Here is a 23,439-nt window from a genome sequence, read left to right on the forward strand (position 1 = left end):
TGCTATGAAGTGTACTATTTTTTGTTACCAATTTTTTGGGAAACCGGTTCGGAATGACCAAATCTCAAAGAATTGTACATAAAGTAGGGGTTGAATTTTCCGGGGAGTGCCATAAAGTATATAATTTTTTGTTACCGATTTTTTAAAAATCAGTTTTTTTAATTTTTTTAATTTTTCGGGAAATAATAAAGGGGGAGGAAAAGGGGGGAGGGAGGAAAAGAAAGAGAGACTATTTGCGTGTCTTAATACACATGTTCTCCGGGGCGAAGCCCGGCGAGGCATGCTAGTTTAATATATAATTATAAAATAAGGAATTTAAAGATTATTAATGTTATCAGAGAGTCGAATGAGTTCCATTGCAATAGCTTCGGGTAAATCATTTCCCACTTGAGCGTCAAAATATTCCTTCAAATCTTTGACTTCCTTTTGCCAGAACGTTTTCGGTAATCTAAATAATTCCGTCATGTTCACGTCATCTTTGAGATTTTCTAAATTGATAGATCCTGGTTTCGGCAATAAGCCAATAGCTGAGTCCTCGGCAATATCTTCGCCATCGATCCTTCGAAGAATCCAATCGAGGACACGTGAATTTTCACCAAATCCTGGCCATAAAAATTTTTCGTCCAAATCTTTCCGAAACCAATTTACGTGAAATATCGCTGGCAATGTGGCATTCTTCACGTGTGCCATACTTAACCAGTGTGCGAGATAGTGTCCAAAATTATAACCAAAGAAGGGTCTCATGGCAAACGGATCGTGCATAATTACCTTACCCTACAAAGTATGTTAGATTCAGTCAGTAACGTTGGTTTGTAACATTGGTTTTTACTTCTACGTATTTTATAAACGTATTTTACACTGAAATCAAGATACACGGTAGTGTCTCGCACCAAGTATGCGCGAAGTGAGACCGCACCGTGTATCTACGCAATGCGATGAGTTGTGAGTACTTGAGATTTATATACTAATGCAGGGTCTACAATGCGAGTCGTAAGTCATAAGAAATTGACCAATCATAGTCGATTATTCTCCTCAAATTCGACTATAATTGGTCAATTTCTTACGACTTATGACTTACGACTCGCATTGTAGACCCCACATAACTGGAACGCGCGCTGCTATACAAAGCCACCGTAGGCGAGCGTTATAAGAAAGAAGTTCCTCCCTTATCTTTGTCTAGCCCACAACGTAGTCAAGAGTGGAGAGAATGGGGTAGGGATAAGATACAGGTCGATCAAGAAGAACAAACAATGACATCAGAGGGCTACTTGAGACACTTTGTTCTCTCTCTCTCTCTCTCTCTCTCTCTCTCTCTCTTTCTCTCTCTCTCTCCTTTTCTCTCCCTATCCCCCTTCCCCTTCCCCTTCTCTCTCTCTCTCTCTCTCTCTTTCTCTCTCTCTCTCTCTCTCTCTCTCTCTCTCTCTCTCTCTCTCTCTCTCTCTCTCTCTTCTCCCCATATCGCACAGGCAGGCCTAGCGCGCGCCCCAGTTAGTAGGGTAAAGCCCCCTATTATGAGACAGGATCCTAATAAGAGATATGTTAAGCTAAAAGGTCCTATATAGGCCCCATCTGTCGATCCCACCATGAAAAAACTCCGCCATCTCATATTAGGATCCTTATCTCATAATAGGGGATTTTCCTCTATATATTTCTCTCTATATAGTGGTATTTTGTTTACATAGAGACCAGACTTTTATTGAAATCTGCATTTGCTCTTTTGTCCCATTTGATTAAAATAATTAGATTTAGCGCAGCGTCAATATAAATGTTAATATACCTTGTGTTCAGCGGCGGCTGTAGCCTCAGATCTCATTGCAGCACCGATAAAAACGCCATGTTGCCAGTTTCGAGCTTGATAAACCAAAGGTACACCTTCAGGTCTTCGTCCTCCGAATAGTATAGCATCGATCGGGACCCCAGCTGGATCTTCCCAAGAAGGATCAATAATGGGACATTGTTTGGCTGGAGTACAGAACCTTGAATTTGGATGAGCAGCTGGTATTTTAGAACCTTTGAACCAATTGTTGCCTCTCCAATCTACCACCTATAATAAAATAAAAATATTATATATACATCGTATTTTATAATATTGTATATTTGTTAATACATCATACAGATAGCACTGCTATAGATGCCGCTCACGCTCCCTACATTTTTACGCTCTACGTTATCCTTTTATTCCAAGATTGTAGCTCTCTCGACTCTTGTGCGTATACGTTTGTAATAAACTATCAAAACATATTTCTGCAATAAACGTGTTTTTTTACTTTTGCTCTGCTGTACATACAATACTCGCTGCGCTCAACAATATTTAGTAATACACACTACTATATTAAGCTCCAAGCGTTCCCAGCAAATATTTGAGAAATATTTACAAAATATCGCTACAAATATTTATTCTTTACTTACCATAAGTATTATATAAAAAAGTGTGCAAATTAGAAACTTGCACATTGCTTCCTCATCATTACAGATTGCTACCATTGCTTCTATTTTATTTCGCTCACAAAGCTCTTTTATGAGGAAGCATGTATTTTATTCGATGCATAATTATTAGTATTTATTTGTTTTGGCTGCCTCATAGAGGAAGTTTTATGAGCGAAATAAATTAGGAGCAATGGTAGCGATCTGTAATAATGAGGAAGCAATGTGCAAGTTTCTAATTTGCACACTTTTTAATTTTAAATTTAATCTTTTTATGAATTGAGATAGAGCTTAGTAGCCCAAGTGGGGTTTTACAATCGACGCAATGTCAAATCGATGTTGACTTTGGGAGTTCAGGCTACAATATCTAACCTATACTACCTTTTTTTTTATTAAAGATAATGATTCCCTTCTTGGGATACATGGCGTTTTACAGGGACGTACCCAACCCTTTACACTGTTTCCCCTTCAAATCCTGGCCATTGGGCGGCCTCACATGCCAGCTAGTACCCACCCTCCTTTTCTCTTAATGCTCCCAAGGTCTTCTTTTCCGCGACTTCCTTTCCTTCTCTTCTTATTTCCTCCCTGATTCCTTGTTCTATCTCTCCTGATTTTTTAATTCCTCCTTAAATCCTCTACCAACTTCTTTCCTTCTCCCCTCCGTATCTACCTCTCTGCTCCTATCGATGTTTTATTCCATTCATTTTAAGAGTTTTCCACTTCTATGTAACATTACCGTAACTTCCATTTCTGCTTAGCTTTTGCCTCTCTCTCTCACTCATGCTCACTCACGCACACCTGCCCACACACACACCAACACACTCCCTCTCTCTCCCTCTCTCACTGCCTCCTTCATAACTATGTGTGTGTGAGTGTGTGTGTGTTCACATCCGCAATGCAATGTGCTATATAAACAACGTAACGTTAACCATATGATCCTGTGTAACCCTTCCTTTGCACCTTATTCTTTCTTTAACATTTTTTGTGAGACCTCGACTACAACCGATATTATTTCTTTGTACGCGTACTAATTACAAGATTTCATCATACCGAAGTCTCTTACAATTTCTTCTATATTTTACTATTTCCTGTGACCTTTCTTTTCCGCTATAATACAATGTTACACGCCTGTTCCGCTAGTACCATTTAATCTATTCGTTTTTATAAACTTCCATTTTTGCTTAGCTTTTGTCTCTCTCTCTCTCTCTCTCTCTCTCTCTCTCTCTCTCTCTCTCTCTCTCTCTCTCACGCTCTTTCACGCATGCCTGCCCACACGCACACCAAACACTCCCTCTTTCTCTCTCTCTCTCTCACTCCCCCCTTCATAGCTACGCTGCCAAAAATAGTTACTTATTAACCATGCATTCCATGCGAAAAAACCGAGACCCCATTGTGTGTGTGTGTGTGTGCGTGTGTCCACACCCGCAACGCAACGTGCTATGCAAACAACGTAACGTTAACTATATGATCCTATGTAATCCTTTCTTTGCACCTTGTCCTTTCTTTAACATTTTGTGAGACCTCTCAACTAAAAACAATATCATTTTCATACGCGTACTAATTACAAGACTTTATCATACCGAAGTTTCTTATGATTCCTCCTTTACTTCACTATTTTCTGTGACCTTTCTTTTTTGCTATATTACAAAGTTACACGCTTGTTCCGCTAGTACTATTTAATCGGCTCGTTCTTACAATACCGCAATTATTTCGTCAATGCTCGCTAAGTTACAATAATCCTCTTTATTTCACGTTCTTCTATGTTTTTATTACCTTCTTTTTCTCTTCCCTCTCCTTTTGCTCACGCTTTCCTTATCTTCTTTGCCTACTTTCTCAGCTTGTCTAGCCTGTTTCTCTTTTTGTAGAAACTTTAGTAGAAATTTGTCGCTGCAATTTCTTTTGCTTGCTTAATTCTTTCCTTCCTTTCTTCTACTTCTTTGTGTCTCTTTTCCTTTTGCTCGCTGTTTTCACCTTCTCTCCATCTTCGTCTTCCACCTTAGTTTCGTTCCACGTGCTATCGCCGGGCTTTCCTCTTCTTCGATCAACTCATCATTCCCATCGATTGCGCACCCGCCTTATCGACCTCCCTAGCAGTCCCCCGTTCGCCGCCGCGACAGTCGATCTCTCAATCGTCGCTGCGCGCGCAGGCACCGCGAGCCCCATGCTGCGCCTCGACGCCCCGCAGTGATGCCAACCCACTCTTTTGGAGGGGCTGGCACCCCGCGCCGTCTCAGCCACAGCCGGGGCCCCACCATCGCTTTGCCTCTTCCACGCTGTCTTTCCGACTGCCCGTGCCGCACGCCACGGCAACGTTATCTTCCTCTTCCTCTGTGCCTCACCTCTGACGTCTCTTCCGCCTCTTCCTTCTTCCTCCGTTTCCTAACCTTCAATGTTTCTCTCCGAAATTCCAGGATCTTTCTCCATCCACTTCCCTCTCGGAGCCTCCTCCATTTACTCTGCTTCCTCTGGTCCTCCTCCCTCGGTTCCAACGCACTGCTCCATTCTCCTTGCCTCACACCATTCCAAAAACTTCTTTTCCTCTCCACTTAATTTCCGACCATCCGCACGCTCCAAAAGGCTTCCCCCTCTCACCTATACTACCTAGTCACTATATAGTGACTAACTAGTATAGGTTAGATTAGGTTAGATAAAATTTTTAAGTCAGAAAGAGCTTGTTACTAGATATAAATTATAATCAGTTATTTGTGATCTAGTTATTGTCTAGTCATCATATATTAGATATGACACTGCATTGTTGTGCAAATCTAATAAAGCAAATAAAGTAAATTTTATTATGCTAATTATTTAATGTTTTATAAAATTTAATTGCATTTATAAAAAAATAATATAATTGCGTCAGTTATAACATATATATAACATATAAAAGACAATAAAATATATGTATGCGTTAATAAATCAAAATAGCGTAGCAGCTAGGGTACGAGTGGGTACGAGTCTGATCATTCTGAGATTCCGGGTTCAAAACCAGTTGTGAGATAGCCAGCAAAATAATAAAACAATATAGTAAAAAAATAATAAAAATTTTTTAATAAAAATTTGTCCTAAGTTTAGAATGTACTCTTGATAAAAAAAAATTATAATACAAAATTAAATAATTTTTTGTTAGTTTTTATATTTAGTTGCAGTTAGTTTCTGCTAGATAAGTACTGGATAGTATTTTTTATAAAGTCACTAGAAGAAGTGAGCGTTACATTACTGGCTCATTACTAGCTAGAAAAACTAGACAGTGGTGATGTATAACACAACTTTATTAGCTCGTGACTAGCTAGCCACTATTTTCAATTTCTACTCGGGGCCTTTTACCGATTACCGCCAAATTCAATACCAACTTTTTTTTAATAATACTCTATATAAAATTACATGTATAACTTATACATGTAACTTTTTGAACAGAAATCGGTAACTCCTTCACCGATCCTCGCCAAATTCAGAACAAATTTTCTTTAATAATACTCTATATATAAGATTACATGTATAACTTGTCCATTTTTTAAGCAAAAATCGGTAACCCCTTCACCGATTCTCAAAAAATTTAAAATGTTATAAAGGAAGAACTCAATTCCCCTGTTAGCTCTCGGCGGGGGAGCAGGTGGAAAGTTCGGAGAGGAGAAATAGAGTCGAAAACAAAGTTGTGTGAAAGAGTGGAGGTGCAGGATTGAAGGAGAGTGTGAAGGAGGTGGAGAGGAAGCGGTGAAATTAGAGGTGAGGATAGAATCGAGGTGAAGCGGCCAGAAATCGAGGGAGAAGAGGAGAGTTGAAAGTAAGGTTAGGATGACGCGGCGAGAGGAGCAGGAAGAGAAGGGGGCAGAGACCGAAGAGGAGAAAGAATTGAGAGAGGGAGTGGTGGCAAGGAGCAGGGTCTAACCGGTCGGAGTGGTGACGCGTGGCACGTTGGTGGCTGGCGAGGAGAACGGTGGAAGCGGACATCACTGGCGGTCCGGCCCGGAGCGGGATGCCGGCTGCCTCAAAAAGGTAGGTTGGCACCACTGCAGGGCGGCAGGACTGGCGGCCACGGTCGTATACACAGGTCTGGCAACTCGGGCCGAATTTTAGTGGTGGGGGTAGCACACTTATTGAAGCAGGTTTTTTAATTTATGATATCGCCACCACGTGTCGCTACTATCTAGTATACAGCCGCCATCACGGTCGTACCTTGACCTCGGCCGCCGTTATATCATATGTTCAGTGGTTCAATGTACGGTCGTGTTACGTGTATAGCCGCTGAACTATTAATTTTGAAAAATCTAATCTGATGAGTGCCTACGTCGTTTATCCAACAGTTTCTCAACTACTTGCTCACCACCTTTGCCAGCATTATCTCTTTCCTACGCTGAATTGGGCCCGGAACGCCGTCCTTCACAGTAATAACCGTCAAAATGACGACGTAACCTATAACAACGCTATTGCTGCTGTGGCTAGCCATCTCCCTCGGCATTTGCATCATCACCGACCTTTCCTTCGCCTTGCTCTAAAATGTTCTCTAATTACAAAAAAGAAGAAGTGTCATAATTGCAGTTATCTAAGAAAACTGCAGTTACAAAAGGAAGTGAGGTTTAATAAGCGCAAAACGCTGCTTCGCATTCGGAGCACTTCAAACCCAGTCGAGAAACATAAAGTGATGGCAATGCGGAAAAAATATAACAATGAAAGGCGTAAGATATTTGTGCAAGCAGGTTCTAAAAATTTATAACTCGTGTGACACCTGTATAAAAGCTGTGAAAATTAATTCCTGCAGTCGAACTTCAGTACCGAACGCGTCAACGAAACTGATTGATATAAAAACTTGTGGTGGCTTGATTCACGCCAATCCTAGATTTTTTAATCTTATCCGTCACGTAGAAGCATGCTTCGCAAAATATGCATATCATGTGGATGTTTTTAAGTTAACATTTGATGACGTTACTACAACGTATGATTTTACGTTTTCGTGCAAAGATCACGCTTCTGACATACTATCTTTCGCATTGATTTATTACATTCGATTAAGGATGAGGCAACACACGCTCATCAACAAAACTTAAAATTAAGCAAAATATTTGTTGTAAAAAAAGCTGTCAAAATTGACGAATGAATAAACTGCTCTATATATAATAATGTTATATTGTACTTTTTTTTACCATGTAAACCTGAAATGTGTGTTTTTTTTATACACATTTCTGATACAATTTAAACATTATTCATGAGTAAATAATGTTAAAATTGTATCAATGATTCATTGGTGAATGATTCATTGGTGAATGATTCATCCAGAATCGAACATCAATATCATCAAAATGTCTCATGCCATAGCTAAAGACACTCGACTAAACGTTACTTAAAATCACGGTATAATAAGACTCGGTCATATTTATCGTGCTCGCCTGCATGTACAACGAATTTATTGCCCGCTAGTCAGCATCGCGTTCTTTATTTGTCTCGTTATAACCGTACTTAAATTTGGCGCGTTTTGTAATTCATTGTCTGGCCGCCGCTGTCGTTGCGATCTAGTAGCCCGACTAGCTTCAATAAGTGAGTCACCCCCCACCACCGGAGTTGCCAGACCTGTGTATACGACCGTGCTGGCGGCGGGATTAGAGCTCCGGTAACTTAGCCGGTCAACTTCGACTTTATTAATTTTTATATTTTTTTATCGTTTGTTGGTCGTTTGTTGGTGATTGTTGGCCTAATTACAACGTTTGTTGGTTCTTAATTTTTTTTTAATTAAAAAAAAAAAATTAGCATTAAGTTAGCCGGAAAAATTTTATTTTTAATTTCAAAAAAACCTAATCGATGCGTAATCGTTTGCTGATGATTGTTGGTCTAATTTTAGCGTTTGTTGGTTTATTATTAGTCTTAAAAACAAAAAAAAACGAAAAATTATCTCACATATTAAAGTAATCGAAGATTGGTTTATTTGCTTACGACTTAAGCTTTATTTCTATCAATTTAAGGCTAACATCTATAAAACTGCCATATGAATACGGGCCTTAACATCGGCAGAAAATCGCGAAATTGAAGAAATATAAGTTTATAAGTTCTACTTTAAACATAAAATTGTGCTTAAAATGGATTAATTATGAATTTATCATTTTCTTCCCATGAACTCTTCATTCAAGACGCCTAATTGTTAAAGTACGTATAAAATAAATGTCAAACTTACCATATGTGCTAAAAAAAATGATAGAATTAAGTATATCATACCTAAATGTGATCACTTAAAAACATGATACAGTGTTTCATGATATGCGCATTATGTGTTTGCGTTTAAAGAACTGAAATTTAAATAAGTTGTATTTTTATAAATAAATATTATTTATGTGATCATTAAGAATATATATTATTTTATAAGAATATAAGCTTCACCCTGATTGAATTTACATAAAATTGAAGAGAATTCTCGTATTCATACGTGAATATACGTTTCCTAGTAAAATTCTCTTGAAAAAAAAACCTACTTCTCCAATGTATGCTTCCGTTTCTCACTTGTGAAAAGTGTTTTACTGTAAAAATTATAGATTTGTTTGAAGTAACAAAACGTCATTTTTTTTAAGAACCTTATTATTTCATACAATTTTCATAAAGATCCTAATGTTCATGTGTTTTACAATAAATAAGTACTATATGTATCTCAGGTCTATATTCCACTTCTTAGCAAGAACTATTCTTACAAATTATCTGCACAAGTTCCTTAAAATATAATTTACATACTAGGAACTCGAACTGGAGCTTTACGTTACATTGAAGTGCTATGCATTAGCAAACAGTATGTTTATATATAGTGAAACCGAATCTATAAGCAATATAATACATATACAGAGTAAGAGTTAGAGAATAGAATTAAATTCGCAGTTTACAAATAGTTTCGATTTACATAGATGTTAGCCTTAAATTGATAGAAATAAAGCTTAAGTCGTAGGCAAATAAACCAATCTTCGATTACTTTAATATGTAAGATAATTTTTCGTTTTTTTTTTCGTTTTTAAGACTAATAATAAACCAACAAACGCTAAAATTAGACCAACAATCATCAGCAAACAATTACGCATCGATTAGGCTTTTTTGAAATTAAAAATAAAATTTTTCCGGCTAACTTAATGCTAATTTTTTTTTTTAAATTAAAAAAAAAATTAAGAACCAACAAACGTTGTAATTAGGCCAACAATCACCAACAAACGACCAACAAACGATAAAAAAATATAAAAATTAATAAAGTCGAAGTTGACCGGCTAAGTTACTTTAGCTCGGGATTAGCGTGCGGAGCGGGCCGGTAAGGAAGAGAGAGGGGATACCGGTGAAGAAGGAGATAGCGCGAGAGAAAATGGGCAAACGCGCAACGCGCGTCAGCGCGCCAACGATAAAGGGTCGAGGTTGGAGATCGAGAGATCGAGAGAGATCGACGGAGCGTAGCAAGCGCGCGGCGAGGCACGTGGTGACAGTAGAGAGAGGAGAAAGTGTGAAAAGGCTGCGAGACAAGCAGGAAAGCAGTGGAGCAATAAAGAGGGTAAAGAAAAGCGGGAGAAAGGAAAAGAAGGAGCGAGCAGGTGAAAAGTGAACGAGTAAGTGAGGGAGAAGGAGGAGTGAGATAAGAGGCGCGCGCACACACGGACACGCAGGGGGGTTAGAAGGGTCTGGGAAAGAAGTGGGGAGGGAGGGAGAGAGGTACTGATAGTGGAGTGGGAGGAGGAGAAGGAGGGAGCGGAGCTGTTAGGAGGGTGTGGGGTATTTAGGCAGAGGGGGGGATAGAGGTGGACGAGGACCTGACCATATGAGTTACAGCGAGGACCTAGAGTACCGATAATTAATTGTAGAAAGAGGGTGAAAGAAGGCAGAAGAGCGGACGGAGGGCGGAAACAGAGAGTCAATAGAATTTGGGTGGAAGGAAAGGAGATTGTGTGGAACGAGGATGAAGGAAAACGGGAGGAGAAGTAAGGGTAGAGGGGCCGGGGGTCAAAGAAGGGGGGAGAAGAGAGGGAGGCAAAGGGGAAAGAGAGGAGGTTACCCCTGTGTTACAGAGGCGGGAGCGGTGAGGAGGCGGTGACCTGAGGAGTTGGAGCGGAAAGAGGGTCCCAACGGAAGTCCAACGGAAGAAACGGCCAGGAGGAGGAAAAGGAGAAGCAGGCTCCGAAAGGGTAGGGAGTACCAAGATGTAAAGGGTCGCACGCGGCCAGGTTGGGTATAAGGGGATTCGTATTTGTAAGAGGTTTGGGATCGTTCCTCACAAAAACGCCTTGTAAACCCTGCGGGGATATACAATAAACTCATACATACATACATGTAAAGAAAGAACCCTTTTATCGATTATCGCCAAATTCAAAATACCAACCTTCTTTTAATGATACTCTATATAAAATTATATATACAACTTATACATGTAACTTTTTAAGCAGAAATCGGTAATCCCTTCACCGATCCTTACTAAATTCAACATTAACCTACCTTTAATAATACTTTATCTATAAAAAAAAAATTAAGCTCGATATCTCAAAATTTGCGGAAATTAGAGCAATCACGTAGATTTTTTTAAACAAAAATCGGTAACTTCTTTATTATTAGCAATTTTTATTAATTCTACTATATTCTTCAGTTTTTTCTACCCCTATTTCATATATAATTTTTTAAAATTTGGTTAATCAGTTCTTGAGTTATAGAAATTTCGTTAAATTTGGCACACACATACATACATATGGACATTTTTAAAAATTACGATTTTGCAACGTTTTCGAACATAAAGAACACATTGGCATAAAAAACTAAAAAAACAATTTTTTCTTCGGTCTTTTTTTTCCCTATTCCATACATAATACTTTAAAATTTGCTTGACTAGATCTAGCTTTATATGCGATCAAAGGTCCATATACGAAGTTTATGAAAACAAAGCTTCCTAGAGTCTATGAGGAAGCAATATGTATAAAATATTCATATAATATTTTCGAAAAATATACTATATAAATACTATATAAATTAACATTTTTTGACAGAGACAGACAGGAATCGTTTTATACCTTGATATTATCTACAACTTCTTTTTCCATCCCTTCCCAATATACTCCTCCATCGTTAGTAGATGCTACATTAGTGAAGATGGTATTTTTGAAGATAGTTTTCATAGCATTAGGATTCGTGGCCGAACTCGTACCGGGAGCAACTCCGAAAAATCCATTCTCCGGATTAATGGCACGTAAATTTCCTTTATTATCAAATCTCATCCATGCAATATCATCTCCTACACATTCAATTTTGTAACCTGGTAAGGTAGGTTGCATCATAGCCAAATTCGTTTTACCGCAGGCGCTCGGGAAAGCGGCAGCGATATATCGTTTTTTGCCTTTAGGATTTGTGACACCCAATATCTGAAATGGCATACAAATTTCACCTTAATGTTATTTTTACTTTAAAGTCGCATGTTCCGACATACGTTTGTAATATAGAAGTATAATTTTTAATGCAAAAATCTTAGTAGCCACGTTGGATTATGTAAGCAGATGCAAGAAATCATATGAATTGATTTCTTGCACTATACGTCTAAAAAAATAGTTGACATACTCATGTTCGATAATATAAAACGGTAAAATATGCTGAGAAATTTCTTTTTGGTCTTCTTTAAGGGGTTATCTCACCCAGACGTGTTAAAAAATAAGGCTTATTTTTTTTATTGCTTCATTAGTGTAGCGGAGAAAAAAATTCAAAAAATAAGCCTTATTTTTTAACACGTCTGGGTGGGATAACCCCTTAATAAATAAATACACATATAATTCCAGTAAATGGACTTTGTAACAATTGGTCAAAATTTATAGCTATTTATATAATCTATATATAAATTAAAAGAAAGTATTTTTTTGGTACATTTTATAAATTTATCTATCCAATTATAATAATTCGAGTTATAATATGCAATAAAACTTAGTTTATCTTAACGCATAGTTTATAAAAAAATTTACATGATTTTTTGCTTTTAATGTTATTATCCAATACAGTTACTGCAAAAGATTACTTAATAGATATGATGCCAGCAATATACATTACTCCAAAAAATTTTTTATATACATATATACATATAATTATATAAATTAAATATGTCCATATACACATGTTTTCTTTCTTTTGTATAATCTCTATGTACATACAGAAAAAAGAACATTCTTATTTAGAGAATATTGTTGATATTTTTGACATAAATCTTGACGTAAATCTTAAAATGAGATTATACAGCACACATTAAACAATGATAAATTACTTGCATCAAAGCATTATATACAGGGTGTCCGGCAATAATCGCCAAACCTTTTGTATGCAAGTAGAGTGAGTTAAACTGAGTAGAAAAGTCTTCTTATATTTGGGAATGGGGATCTCTTCTCGCTTCTACTAATAGAGTAGATTGGCCGATCTTTTTCAATTATTGATTTCTTAATAAGTATTGCGAATTTCGTAAAATGGTAGAAGACTTTTCTACTCGGTTTAATTCACTCTACTTGCATACAAGAGGTTCAGTGGTTATTACCGGACATTCTGTATATTTCAATAAAGAAAAATATATTCTTAGATATTATTCAAAAATAATTTTTATTAATATATATAAAAAACAAAAAATATTGGATAGAAAATAAAAGTACTTTAAATCAAGAATATTCATATTATAACGATAAATTAATGTTTATCATCGACAGTTTAATCTTATTTTAAGATTGTTCTCCGGAAAATCGATTTTCTCTAGATTTTTTTGAAACTGTGAATATACGTTAAATTTAGGTGTGCTTTAGAATGCGATAGTATTTTCAATACCTCTTGCGGTATTAAAAATCGAGATACTGAGTTTCAAAGTTTCAACTTTTAACATGAATTCCGAGCTATTGTAAAAGAGACATTATAATAAATTGTGAAAGAAGTTTTCTCTTAATGTTTTTGAAAAATTAGTATATGATGCTTCATAAAAATAGAAATAATATGCAATTAAGTGTCAATACCCTTGCGGTACTCGTTTTTGAGAAATACTTGTGTAAAGTGCGCGATTTGATGAATTTTTCGCTCGGTTCAGAATGACAGAAGAGAAGAGGCGTCAGTTACTTGGAAACGCCGCATAAGTTCTCACGCGTAAAGTTAACTTTTTATTTTTTAGATGTTATTATATGTAATATTTTGTGTATAAACATCTTTTTAAGTATATACGAATACAAGTTGAGCACGACTGGAGCCGGAGAACGTCCTTAAAACTCAATATTCTCTACGTGAATACAAATAATGTTAATTCAATTTTATTATGTTACAATAAAGAAGAAAAAATCGGAAAAAGAAGAATATATCATTATCATCAAAATAATCATTTGTACTTTTTATGTGACAATTATAATATTCAAATTAAATTATAATATTCTTGAAATACAAAAATATAAAATTTTTTGAAAAAATATATATATTCTTATATACAAAACAATAACTGTATTAATTGCAGGTCTTGATTAAAAACTAATTTTTTTCTGTGTACAAGAATGATAATAAGAATAAAGGGTAAATCTTCGGAAAACCTACCTATATAAAATTCCTAGTCCTATATTCTTATACAGGGTGTCAGAAATAAAAGTATCCAGCCGAATGACTGGGGTAGATTGGGTCAAACTGAAAAGAAAAGTCTCGTACCATTTTGCAAAATTCGCAATAGTTAACGAGTTATTAAATAAAACGTCTGAGCGAATGCGCGCACAAGGAGCGATAGAGGCGGGCCTCGGCGGCTGGTTGGGCTGGCACGGTGCCCAGCGCGCGGCGAGCGGTGGGGGTCGAAGACGAGCGGCGAGCGGGGCGCGGCGCGGCGCGGCGAACGTCGAGCGACAGATGTTATACACTGCGACGAAAAAGTATTAGAGCCAGCCCATACTAAACTTACGATAATTCCTTCGCGTAAACGGGATTTTCTTTCGCGTAAACGGGATTTTGTAGTAACTTACAATAATTTACTCCGCGTAAACGAGTGAATTATCGTAAGTTACTACAGAAGTAACGCGCTCGCGTAAACGTAGTAACAGCGGTAGCACACGTATTGGCTATTGCATAGGCATTGCCGTAACGTCTTACGCCTTAGATAATATTAATTAGTTTAGCTTGAATTATGTGTAATAAAAACATTTAATTTTAGTAAATTTAATTATTTTGCATGTCAAAGTTTACGAGGTTTACCACAAGTCTTACTTTAACTTTTGTTTATGTTATAATAACTTTAATGGTGCGTGTCCACCTGCGAGTAAAACTCTCGAGAGTAGCTCTCGAGATTGATTCTCGCAAATGGACATATTCCTAAAGAGTACCTATAACGGAGAATGAATCGCAGCTCTCGGCGAGCGAACTTTTCAAGACCTACTCGCAAATCGACACGACGTTATTTTACTCTCGGAGATCAGCTCGCCAAGCTCGAACGCTGTTCGTATTTTGAGAGCTACATGATGACACAAAGGAACTTATTGAATAATGCGGAAATCATGAACCATTGTAGAATACTACTGTGACAGAAATAAAAGTTTTTTTAATTTTTATGTTTTGCGAATAAAGTGCGAAAAATTCATAATTTAAAGAATTAGATAAGAATATTTTTAATACATTCTCTGCTTATTACATGGTCAATAATTAGTAACACTTTAGTTTTACATATTTTGCACGTTTTAATTACAGCGTTGAAATTAAATACATTTTTACATCGCAAATTAAGTACATTAAAAAAAAAATTATTTAATATTTACATGTAAAAATCTAACATCAAGATATTTCGCAAACAGAAAACTAAATAATAATATCGCACTATGTATTCCACTTCACAATTTGTAAGTCTGTAGAAACTTTTAATTGTTGGGAATCTTCAATCTTAAGCTCTCTAATTTAGAGCAGATCCGACACCTGCGATCAATCCATTGCTTGACCCAGAAGGTCTTTTTGTTGTTATTTAACACCCTTTTTCTTTTTAAAATAATGCTAGCCACTATAGTAGCCGCAAGTCTTTTCGTTTACGAGACATTATAATGTCACCACTCTCAGAGATCGACTAAAAAAGTACGTAAGTGGACACAGTTTTGAGAGAACTGTCCGAAAGAATACTCTCTGGATTCTTACGAGATGCTCGCAAGAGTACAATGTTAGAAAAATTACTCTCAAATGGACAGTGTCAGAATAACTCGAGAGCTACTTTGGAGAGTTTTACTCGCAGGTGGACACGCGCCTTAAAACTCTCGAGAATATCTCTCGAGAGTTATTCTGACACTGTCCATTTGAAAGTAATTTTTCTGACATTGTATTCTCGCGAGCATCTCGCGAGAATCCGAAGAGTATTTTTTCGGAGAGTTCTCTCAAAACCGTATCCACTTACGTATTTTTTTAGTTGATGTCTGAGAGTGGTGACATCATAATGTCGCGTAAACGAAAAAACTTGCGGCTGCTATAGTGACTAGCATTATTTTAAAAAGGAAAAAGGCGATCATGGCGCAGAAAGATATATACGCTGCTCTAACGAGCTGAAGATCCGAGTTCAAATCCGACAGAAAATTGTCCGCGGTTTTTATTTGATCGACACCTCTCGGAAGGGTTAATGGCAACCCGCCGAGAGTGTATCTCTAAGAAAGCAGAAGGGAGGCCTCGGATTTTATACAGGCCGAACTTCAGGAGGCTATGGCTTGAACTTGAGCTATAGTGCCGTTGAAACAACAAAAAGACCTTCTGGGTCAAGCAATGGATTGATCGCAGGTGTACATTCGGTGCTGGATCTGCTTTAATTAGAGAGCTTGAGATTGAAGACTCCTAACAATAAAAAGTTTCTGCAGACTTACAAGTTGTGAATAGTGCGATATTATTATTTAGTTTTCAATTTGCGAAATACCTTGATGTTAGATTTTTACATGTAAATATATAATAATTTTTTTTTTTAATGTACTTAATTTGCGATGTAAAAATGTATTTAATTTCAACGCTGTAATTAAAACGTGCAAAGTATGTAAAACTAAAGTGTTACTAATTATTGACCATGTAATAAGCAGAGAATGTATTGAAAATATTCTTATCTAATTCTTTAAATTATGAATTTTTTGCACTTTATTCGCAAAACATAAAAATTAAAAAAACTTTTATTTCTGTCACAGTAGTATTCTACAATGGTTCATGATTTCCGCATTATTCAATAAGTTCCTTTGTGTCATCATGTAGCTCTCAAAATACGAACAGCGTTCGAGCTTGGCGAGCTGATCTCCGAGAGTAAAATAACGTCGTGTCGATTTGCGAGTAGGTCTTGAAAAGTTCGCTCGCCGAGAGCTGCGATTCATTCTCCGTTATAGGTACTCTTTAGGAATATGTCCATTTGCGAGAATCAATCTCGAGAGCTACTCTCGAGAGTTTTACCCGCAGGTGGACACGCACCATTAAAGTTATTATAACATAAACAAAAGTTAAAGTAAGGCTTGTGGTAAACCTCGTAAACTTTGACATGCAAAATAATTAAATTTACTAAAATTAAATGTTTTTATTACACATTCAAGCTAATCTAATTAATATTATCTAAGGCGTAAGACGTTACGGCAATGCCTATGCAATAGCCAATACGTGTGCTACCTACTGTTACTACGTTTACGCGAGCGCGTTCTGTAGTAACTTACGATAATTCACTCGTTTACGCGGGGTAAATTATTGTAAGTTACTACAAAATCCCGTTTACGCGAAGGAAAATCCCGTTTACGCGAAGGAATTATCGTAAGTTTAGTATGGGCTGGCTCTAATACTTTTTCGTCGTAGTGTATAACATCTGTCGCTCGACGTTCGCCGCGCCGCGCCGCGCCCCGCTCGCCGCTCGTCTCTCGACCCCCACCGCTCGCCGCGCGCCGGGCACCGTGCCAGCCCAGCCAGCCGCCGAGGCCCGCCTCTATCGCTCCTTGTGCGCGCATTCGCTTAGACGTTTTATTTAATAACTCGTTAACTATTGCGAATTTTGCAAAATGGTACGAGACTTTTCTTTTCAGTTTGACCCAATCTACCCCCCCTATTCGGGTGGTTACTTTTATATCAAACACCTATATATATATATATATATATATATATATATATAAAAGGCATGTTAAATCGATACTCGCATCTCTTGAAGTCTTCTCGAAAATCTGGAAGTTTATTGTTGACTTTTTTCCGCGATACTAATTGGTTCTCTCGCTACGCTAACTTCGTGAGCGGCTGTCATGCATAATTTTGACAGTTGTGTATTTGTGTTAAATAGCGCGCGCGTCTGCGATGTCTAGTATGAATACAAATACCCAATTCCTATGTATTTTTGTCCTTTGAACATAAATATGAAACTTAAAAATGGCGATCGAACTTGTAAGTTGAAGAGAAACCATCATAAAGGGGTAATAGTGAAGGAGAGCCCACTTCTCACCGATTTCGTAAAACTTAGGCTTAATCGACGCGTTTTTGTACAAAATGACCGAATCTGGCAGAAGAAAGTGTCACTCTGCCCCGCGAAGCGAGATATTAACAATTAAAGTTGACGACTACACATTCACTTGACGTGATGGATCTATACATACATGTATGTTGTAGCCACATGCGGTAATATAGCATTCTTTAAAGTGTCTAGATATTGGATACATGCTGTAATTTAATCTTTAAATTAAAAAGTACTATACACACACGCATACATACACACGTGCGGGAGGGGTGCAAGGGGGGCCTTGGGCTCCCCCTCCCGCACCCCCTCTGCCGATAGGCAGGGTGGACCTCGCTTTACAACTTAGCATGTACTTTGCGCGGACGAAGGGGTTGCGGGAGGGGGGTCCCAAGGCCCCCCTTGCACTTCTCCGCGCGCGCGCGTGTGTGTATGGTAATTTTTAATTTGAAGATTAAATTACAGCATGTGTCCAATTACTGTCTCCACGCATACATAATTTCCACGCGAAACGAGGTGCCACATAGTTTACACAACTTTCCACGCGTGGAAAGCCCAATACTTTGCAAGGCAACATATGTCAAGGTCAAGATTATTGGAGAGTGTGATGTTTTTATGCATAATTACGAATATTGATTTAGCATCAATATTCAACTAAGAGCCAAAGCACATAACATAGCGTAGCAATATACGACGGTCGTAGTCCTCGACCTGACAAATCAGGATACGCCAAAGCTTGTGCGTTACTTACGTCCACGAATACGACTGTTATATGTGCTTTAGCTCTAATGCCAAAGCTGATATTCGCTGATTTTCAATGACTTTTTGCGTTTTTATGTTTTTTTTTTGCGATTTTTGATGTTTCTTGTACCGAGCGCCATTTTTAAGTTTCATATTCATGTTCAGAGGATAAAAATACGTAAGAATTGTATATTTTTATTCATTATTTCATATAGGTGAGTTTTCTGAAGATTTACCGACTAAAGAATAATAAAAAAAGTAACTTTTGCATTGCTTTCTTTTGCAATAAGTAAACGAGCAATTTTTCTCATTTCCTTAACCTTTATACTTTCTTGTAAGAAAACAATGCAAAGAATATCTTTTTAATTACTTTTTAATTTTTCGTTTTATTATTTTTCTTGTATATACGAACAAAGAATAGATCACATAAGAGAAAAAACATACATGGACATATTTCATGTATAAATCAAATTTTTTTCACCGTTGTATAGCAAACGAAATAAAGATAACTAATAACAGTAAAGCTATTTTTCTTATCTAATAAAGGTAAAAAAGGATAAATTATGATGGGGCTATATAAAAAAATAGAAAACATACGAGCATATGTTCAGCAAGCCATCCTTCTTTCCTGGCTATTGTGGAACCAATTCGAAGCGCAAAACACTTTTTTCCTAATAGAGAATTTCCGCCGTAACCACTTCCATAAGACACAATCTCGTTTTTGGCAGGTTTGTGAAGGATAATCGTCCTTTCGGGATCGCATGGCCATGAGTGAGTTATACTGACTTTTGAATTATGTTTCGGTACACCCACCGAGTGTAAACATTTAACAAAATTATCATTTCCCAGAGCCTCAAGTACCTTTTCTCCCATTCTAGTCATTATTCTCATCGAACAAACTACATAAGCCGAATCGGTAATTTCTATACCAATTTTAGAAAGTGGAGAACCTACAGGTCCCATACTGAAGGGGATCACATACATAGTGCGTCCTATGACACAAAATTTATGTTATATTTATATAACATTAAATAATTTTTTATTTGTAATTGTTTACATAAGTAAACTTATGTTATATTTTCAATACATTATTCATATATATGTATAGTTCACACAATATAATACGTCTCACACAGCAAAATATATCACCAAGATATCTAGAAGATGTCTGAATGACGGAATATCTAATTACGTAGATATGATAAGAATATCTCAGAGACATCTCCGAGATTATAAAAAGCCATGATAATTTTATCTCAGACATGATATCTGATTCTGCATCATATATATCGGATATCTATGCCTCATTTAAAAGCAGATATGTTATATACAACCCAAATAGCAAGAAGAAAAGAAGAATTCTTTTTAAATTCTCGATTTATGAAATTAATTCTTTTTCTGTATTCATTCTCTGTTCTAAAATGATTCTTGAGAGTTTAAAAGAAATTCATTTTTATATTTTATTAATTCTAGCTGAGTCTTTCTTCAGATATAAAAGAAGTTCTTTTCATAAAAATTCGCAATAAATTCAAAATTATGCTTCGATACTATTCCAATATTTTGCATTTTGCATCTCTGTACTGTATGATATCTCGGATATCACGAAAAATATTAGAGCCAATAAGTATCTCATAGACTCGCCTTTTATCTTAGTGCGTAAGGATTTTTGCTTACAAGAAGGTACTGGCGCATGTAATAGCGGCAGCGCATGTTACTAGCGCTCGCCCGAGCGAAAATTTTCTATTTCCCCTTGCGGTATGTTGCTTTCGCGCCGCGGTCGTTACTTCCGGCGCTGCCCGAGTGAAAATTTCCTAAGTTTCCTCGCGGCGTACGTGTGACTTTCGTCGGGACGAATCGGTACGGCGTCCAAGTTCTCTCGGATTGTTTTATTGGCTACGAGTAAACTTGAGTTGATCTTTATAAAATATAAGAGCTAACTGTGAATTGGCCATATATTCGAATGCAATTGTTGTAGAGATGTCTTTTTCCAAAGATATAATGTGATATTGAGTAATGATGTCTTGCAGATATTCTGTAAATATCTGAAAATAAGATATCTCAGATTTGATTTAAAATTGTAGGTATGTGTTATATCTCAGATATATTTTGCTGTGTGGGGTACATTTGGTAATCGATAATAAATCATAAATATCCAAAATTTCTGCTAACCTTTCATACAACTTGGAAAACGTTCTAAAATAGCTTTTTCCATATCATAAGGAGAGATCCAATTTCCGAGTTCTCCAATTATACCTTTACGCGGTATAGGAATAGCATCACTTTTCAAGTCTGTACTGATAAACGTACATTTCTCGACACGTGCCACATCTGCAGGGTTAGTCTTTGCCAACCAACTATTACATATATATATATATATATATATATATATATAAAAGTCATAAAATATATTTAAAAGATAATATAAACGTATATAATATATAAATGTATAATATAAACGTATGTAATAAGAGTCTGGACACTTTGGACCATTTCCTCTTTATTAGAAATAAAAACATGGTAAGAGTTCTGTATATGAACCCCTTCCGAGTTTGATCTACTTTTGCGGGTACGTAGTCCGTACTAAAAGAAGTCGAAAGCCCCAGTGCCAACTTGCGAAAATGACTATTTTCTTAAATATTCAAATTTTTATTATTTTGCTAGATTTTGGATTTTTCGACTGCATATACACAATATTGATCCTCTTTTCGCGTGGAAAACCCATATAAAATTAAACAATAATAGACCTCATTTCGCCCTGTAAGCAAAGGAAGCGAGGTCCACCATTCAATTATTGTTGTGTGAGTAAGAAAATGCGTTTGTGGATGCAGTAGGTTCTGCCCCCCTCTCTACGGGGGGCTCCACCACCAAAAAACTAACCTATAACCCAAACCAATTGTTGTATAGTTGGGAAAGTGCGTGTGTGAATGCAGTAGGTTCTGCCCTCCCTACAGATGGGGGGCTCCATCTCCAAAAAACTAACTCAATTACCTCCAAAAACCTAACCTAACCTAACTCAAACCAATTGTTGTGTGGGTGCAAAAGTGCGTGCGTGGATGAACCTGAGGTAGAGTGCCGCACGCTTTGTTTACGATTATCAGGCAAAAATTTTAATATTTAAGAAAATAGTCATTTCGCAAGTTTTGGCACTTTCAACTTCTTTTAGTACGTACCTGCAATATTTTACTACGTGCCTGCAATATGTAGCCTGCAAAGTAGATCAAAATCGGAAGGGGGTTGCATACGGACTTCTAGCCAAAAACATTTCACAAAAATATCTTTTTTGAAATTAAATAATTATTAAATACGTATTTTGATTTCAAAAAGAAGAAAATAAATATTTTCTTAATTCTAAAAATTGTGTTAATTTTTTTTCTTGTTGTAAAAAAATCTATGTTTTGATTATTAATTTCTAAATTTTATCATAAAAACCAACCGAAATATATATACAATACAATATTATATATGTATATATATATATTAATAGCTGGTTACCCGGGCTTCGCCCCGGAGGACATATGTAATAAGACACGCAAATAGATGATAGCGTACGTATATTTATATTTAACGCCAATAGATTTCTCGCATCGTCCTTTTCTCTTTCTCTCTCTCTCTCTCTCTCTCTCTCTCTCTCTCTCTCTTTTTCTCTCTCTCTCTCTCTCTCTCTTTACGCGGACATAACTTGCAAAGAGATATAAATATGAATTAAAATATATATTTACATTTTGTAATGCCGATATTTCATCGGGCCTAAGAGATATTAACAAATCCGTGTAAATAGATTTTAACCCTTTTCACCCCGTTAAGAGTCAAATTTCTAAAAATCCCTTCTTAATGGGTGCTTACGTCATGAGAGGAATACACTCTTCAAATTTCATGTTTCTAGGTTCAGGGGTTTGAGCTGGGCGTTGATGAGTGAGTGAGTCAGTGAGTCAGTCAGTCAGTCAGGACATTTTCCTTTATATATATGGATATATGCACGCATATATTGTGTATGATACTGCAACTTCGTGTTTGCAAAATGAGATAAATATCTGACATGTTAAGACTTACCAATTTTCGTATTTGGGCAAGCTTTCGATAGTTCCACTTTTTCGGAGAATTTTTAGCATTTGCATGTACTCGACATCAGTACCATTACATATATAAATGTCTTTAGGACTGCACAGTGAAGCGCATTCTTCAATATAGTAGCGAAGTTTGGACGAGATCTCTACCGTACATGCATTTAATAGCGGTATTTTACCGATATAATCAAGTCCATTTTTAGTTGATGGGTTTTTTGCTGCATGAGTCACAATAAATTTCGGATTTCTGAAAAAGCATAATATTTTGTTAAAACATGTTAAACAAAGAAGATATTATTAAAAAAATATCTCATAATTTTGACTGCAAATGTAGCAAATGTTATTTATTTATTATATTTTTTCATCGAGAGACAAATTATTTAATAATTGCTTAAAAATTAATTTATAATTAATTTTTTAACGGAAATGTGACTGAACGATATTGTCGTAAATAATAATTATTATTGAACAGCTTTTTAAATTGTAAAACATTAAATGTTTTATGATATACGAACATATAAATATGCGTATGTGGGCGATCACTCATTCAATTTTAAATTCTATAATCATAAAATCAACGGGGGATCGTAAACTTAAGGGGGGATTCTAGTGTAACCAGAAAAAATCGATTTTTTCTTGCATAAATATATAGTGTAAGGTTTCAAGAATGTATTTGTGTTATTGTCGAATTTATAAAAGCACCTTTACCCACACAGCAAAATATATCACCAAGATATCTAGAAGATATCTGAATGACGGAATATCTGATTGCGCAAGATATCATGAGAATATCTTAGAGACATCTCCAAGATTATA

At 36.5% G+C, this 23,439-nt stretch overlaps 1 protein-coding gene across 2 annotated transcripts in view; it reads right to left on the reverse strand.

Moving 5' to 3' along the window:
- Positions 1–232: 232 nt before the first annotated feature.
- LOC143907559 (phosphoenolpyruvate carboxykinase [GTP]) overlaps positions 233–23,439 on the reverse strand; it is a 28,757-nt gene continuing 5,550 nt past the window's right edge. Inside the window, exons 3-8 of one of the 2 annotated variants that reach the window (XM_077424398.1) lie at positions 22,610–22,870; positions 20,729–20,913; positions 19,157–19,551; positions 11,427–11,774; positions 1,778–2,044; positions 233–774 (exon numbers count right to left, since the gene is read on the reverse strand). In XM_077424398.1, the coding sequence (XP_077280524.1) occupies positions 316–774; positions 1,778–2,044; positions 11,427–11,774; positions 19,157–19,551; positions 20,729–20,913; positions 22,610–22,870 (1,915 nt within the window). In that variant the 3' untranslated portion in view covers positions 233–315. The remainder of the gene's footprint in view (positions 775–1,777; positions 2,045–11,426; positions 11,775–19,156; positions 19,552–20,728; positions 20,914–22,609; positions 22,871–23,439) is intronic. The other variant, XM_077424400.1, reaches the window with a different exon arrangement.

Source organism: Temnothorax americanus, unplaced genomic scaffold (genome assembly GCF_048541705.1).
Source record: "Temnothorax americanus isolate GAGA-0224 unplaced genomic scaffold, ASM4854170v1 Scaffold83, whole genome shotgun sequence".
Lineage (NCBI taxonomy): Eukaryota > Metazoa > Arthropoda > Insecta > Hymenoptera > Formicidae > Temnothorax > Temnothorax americanus.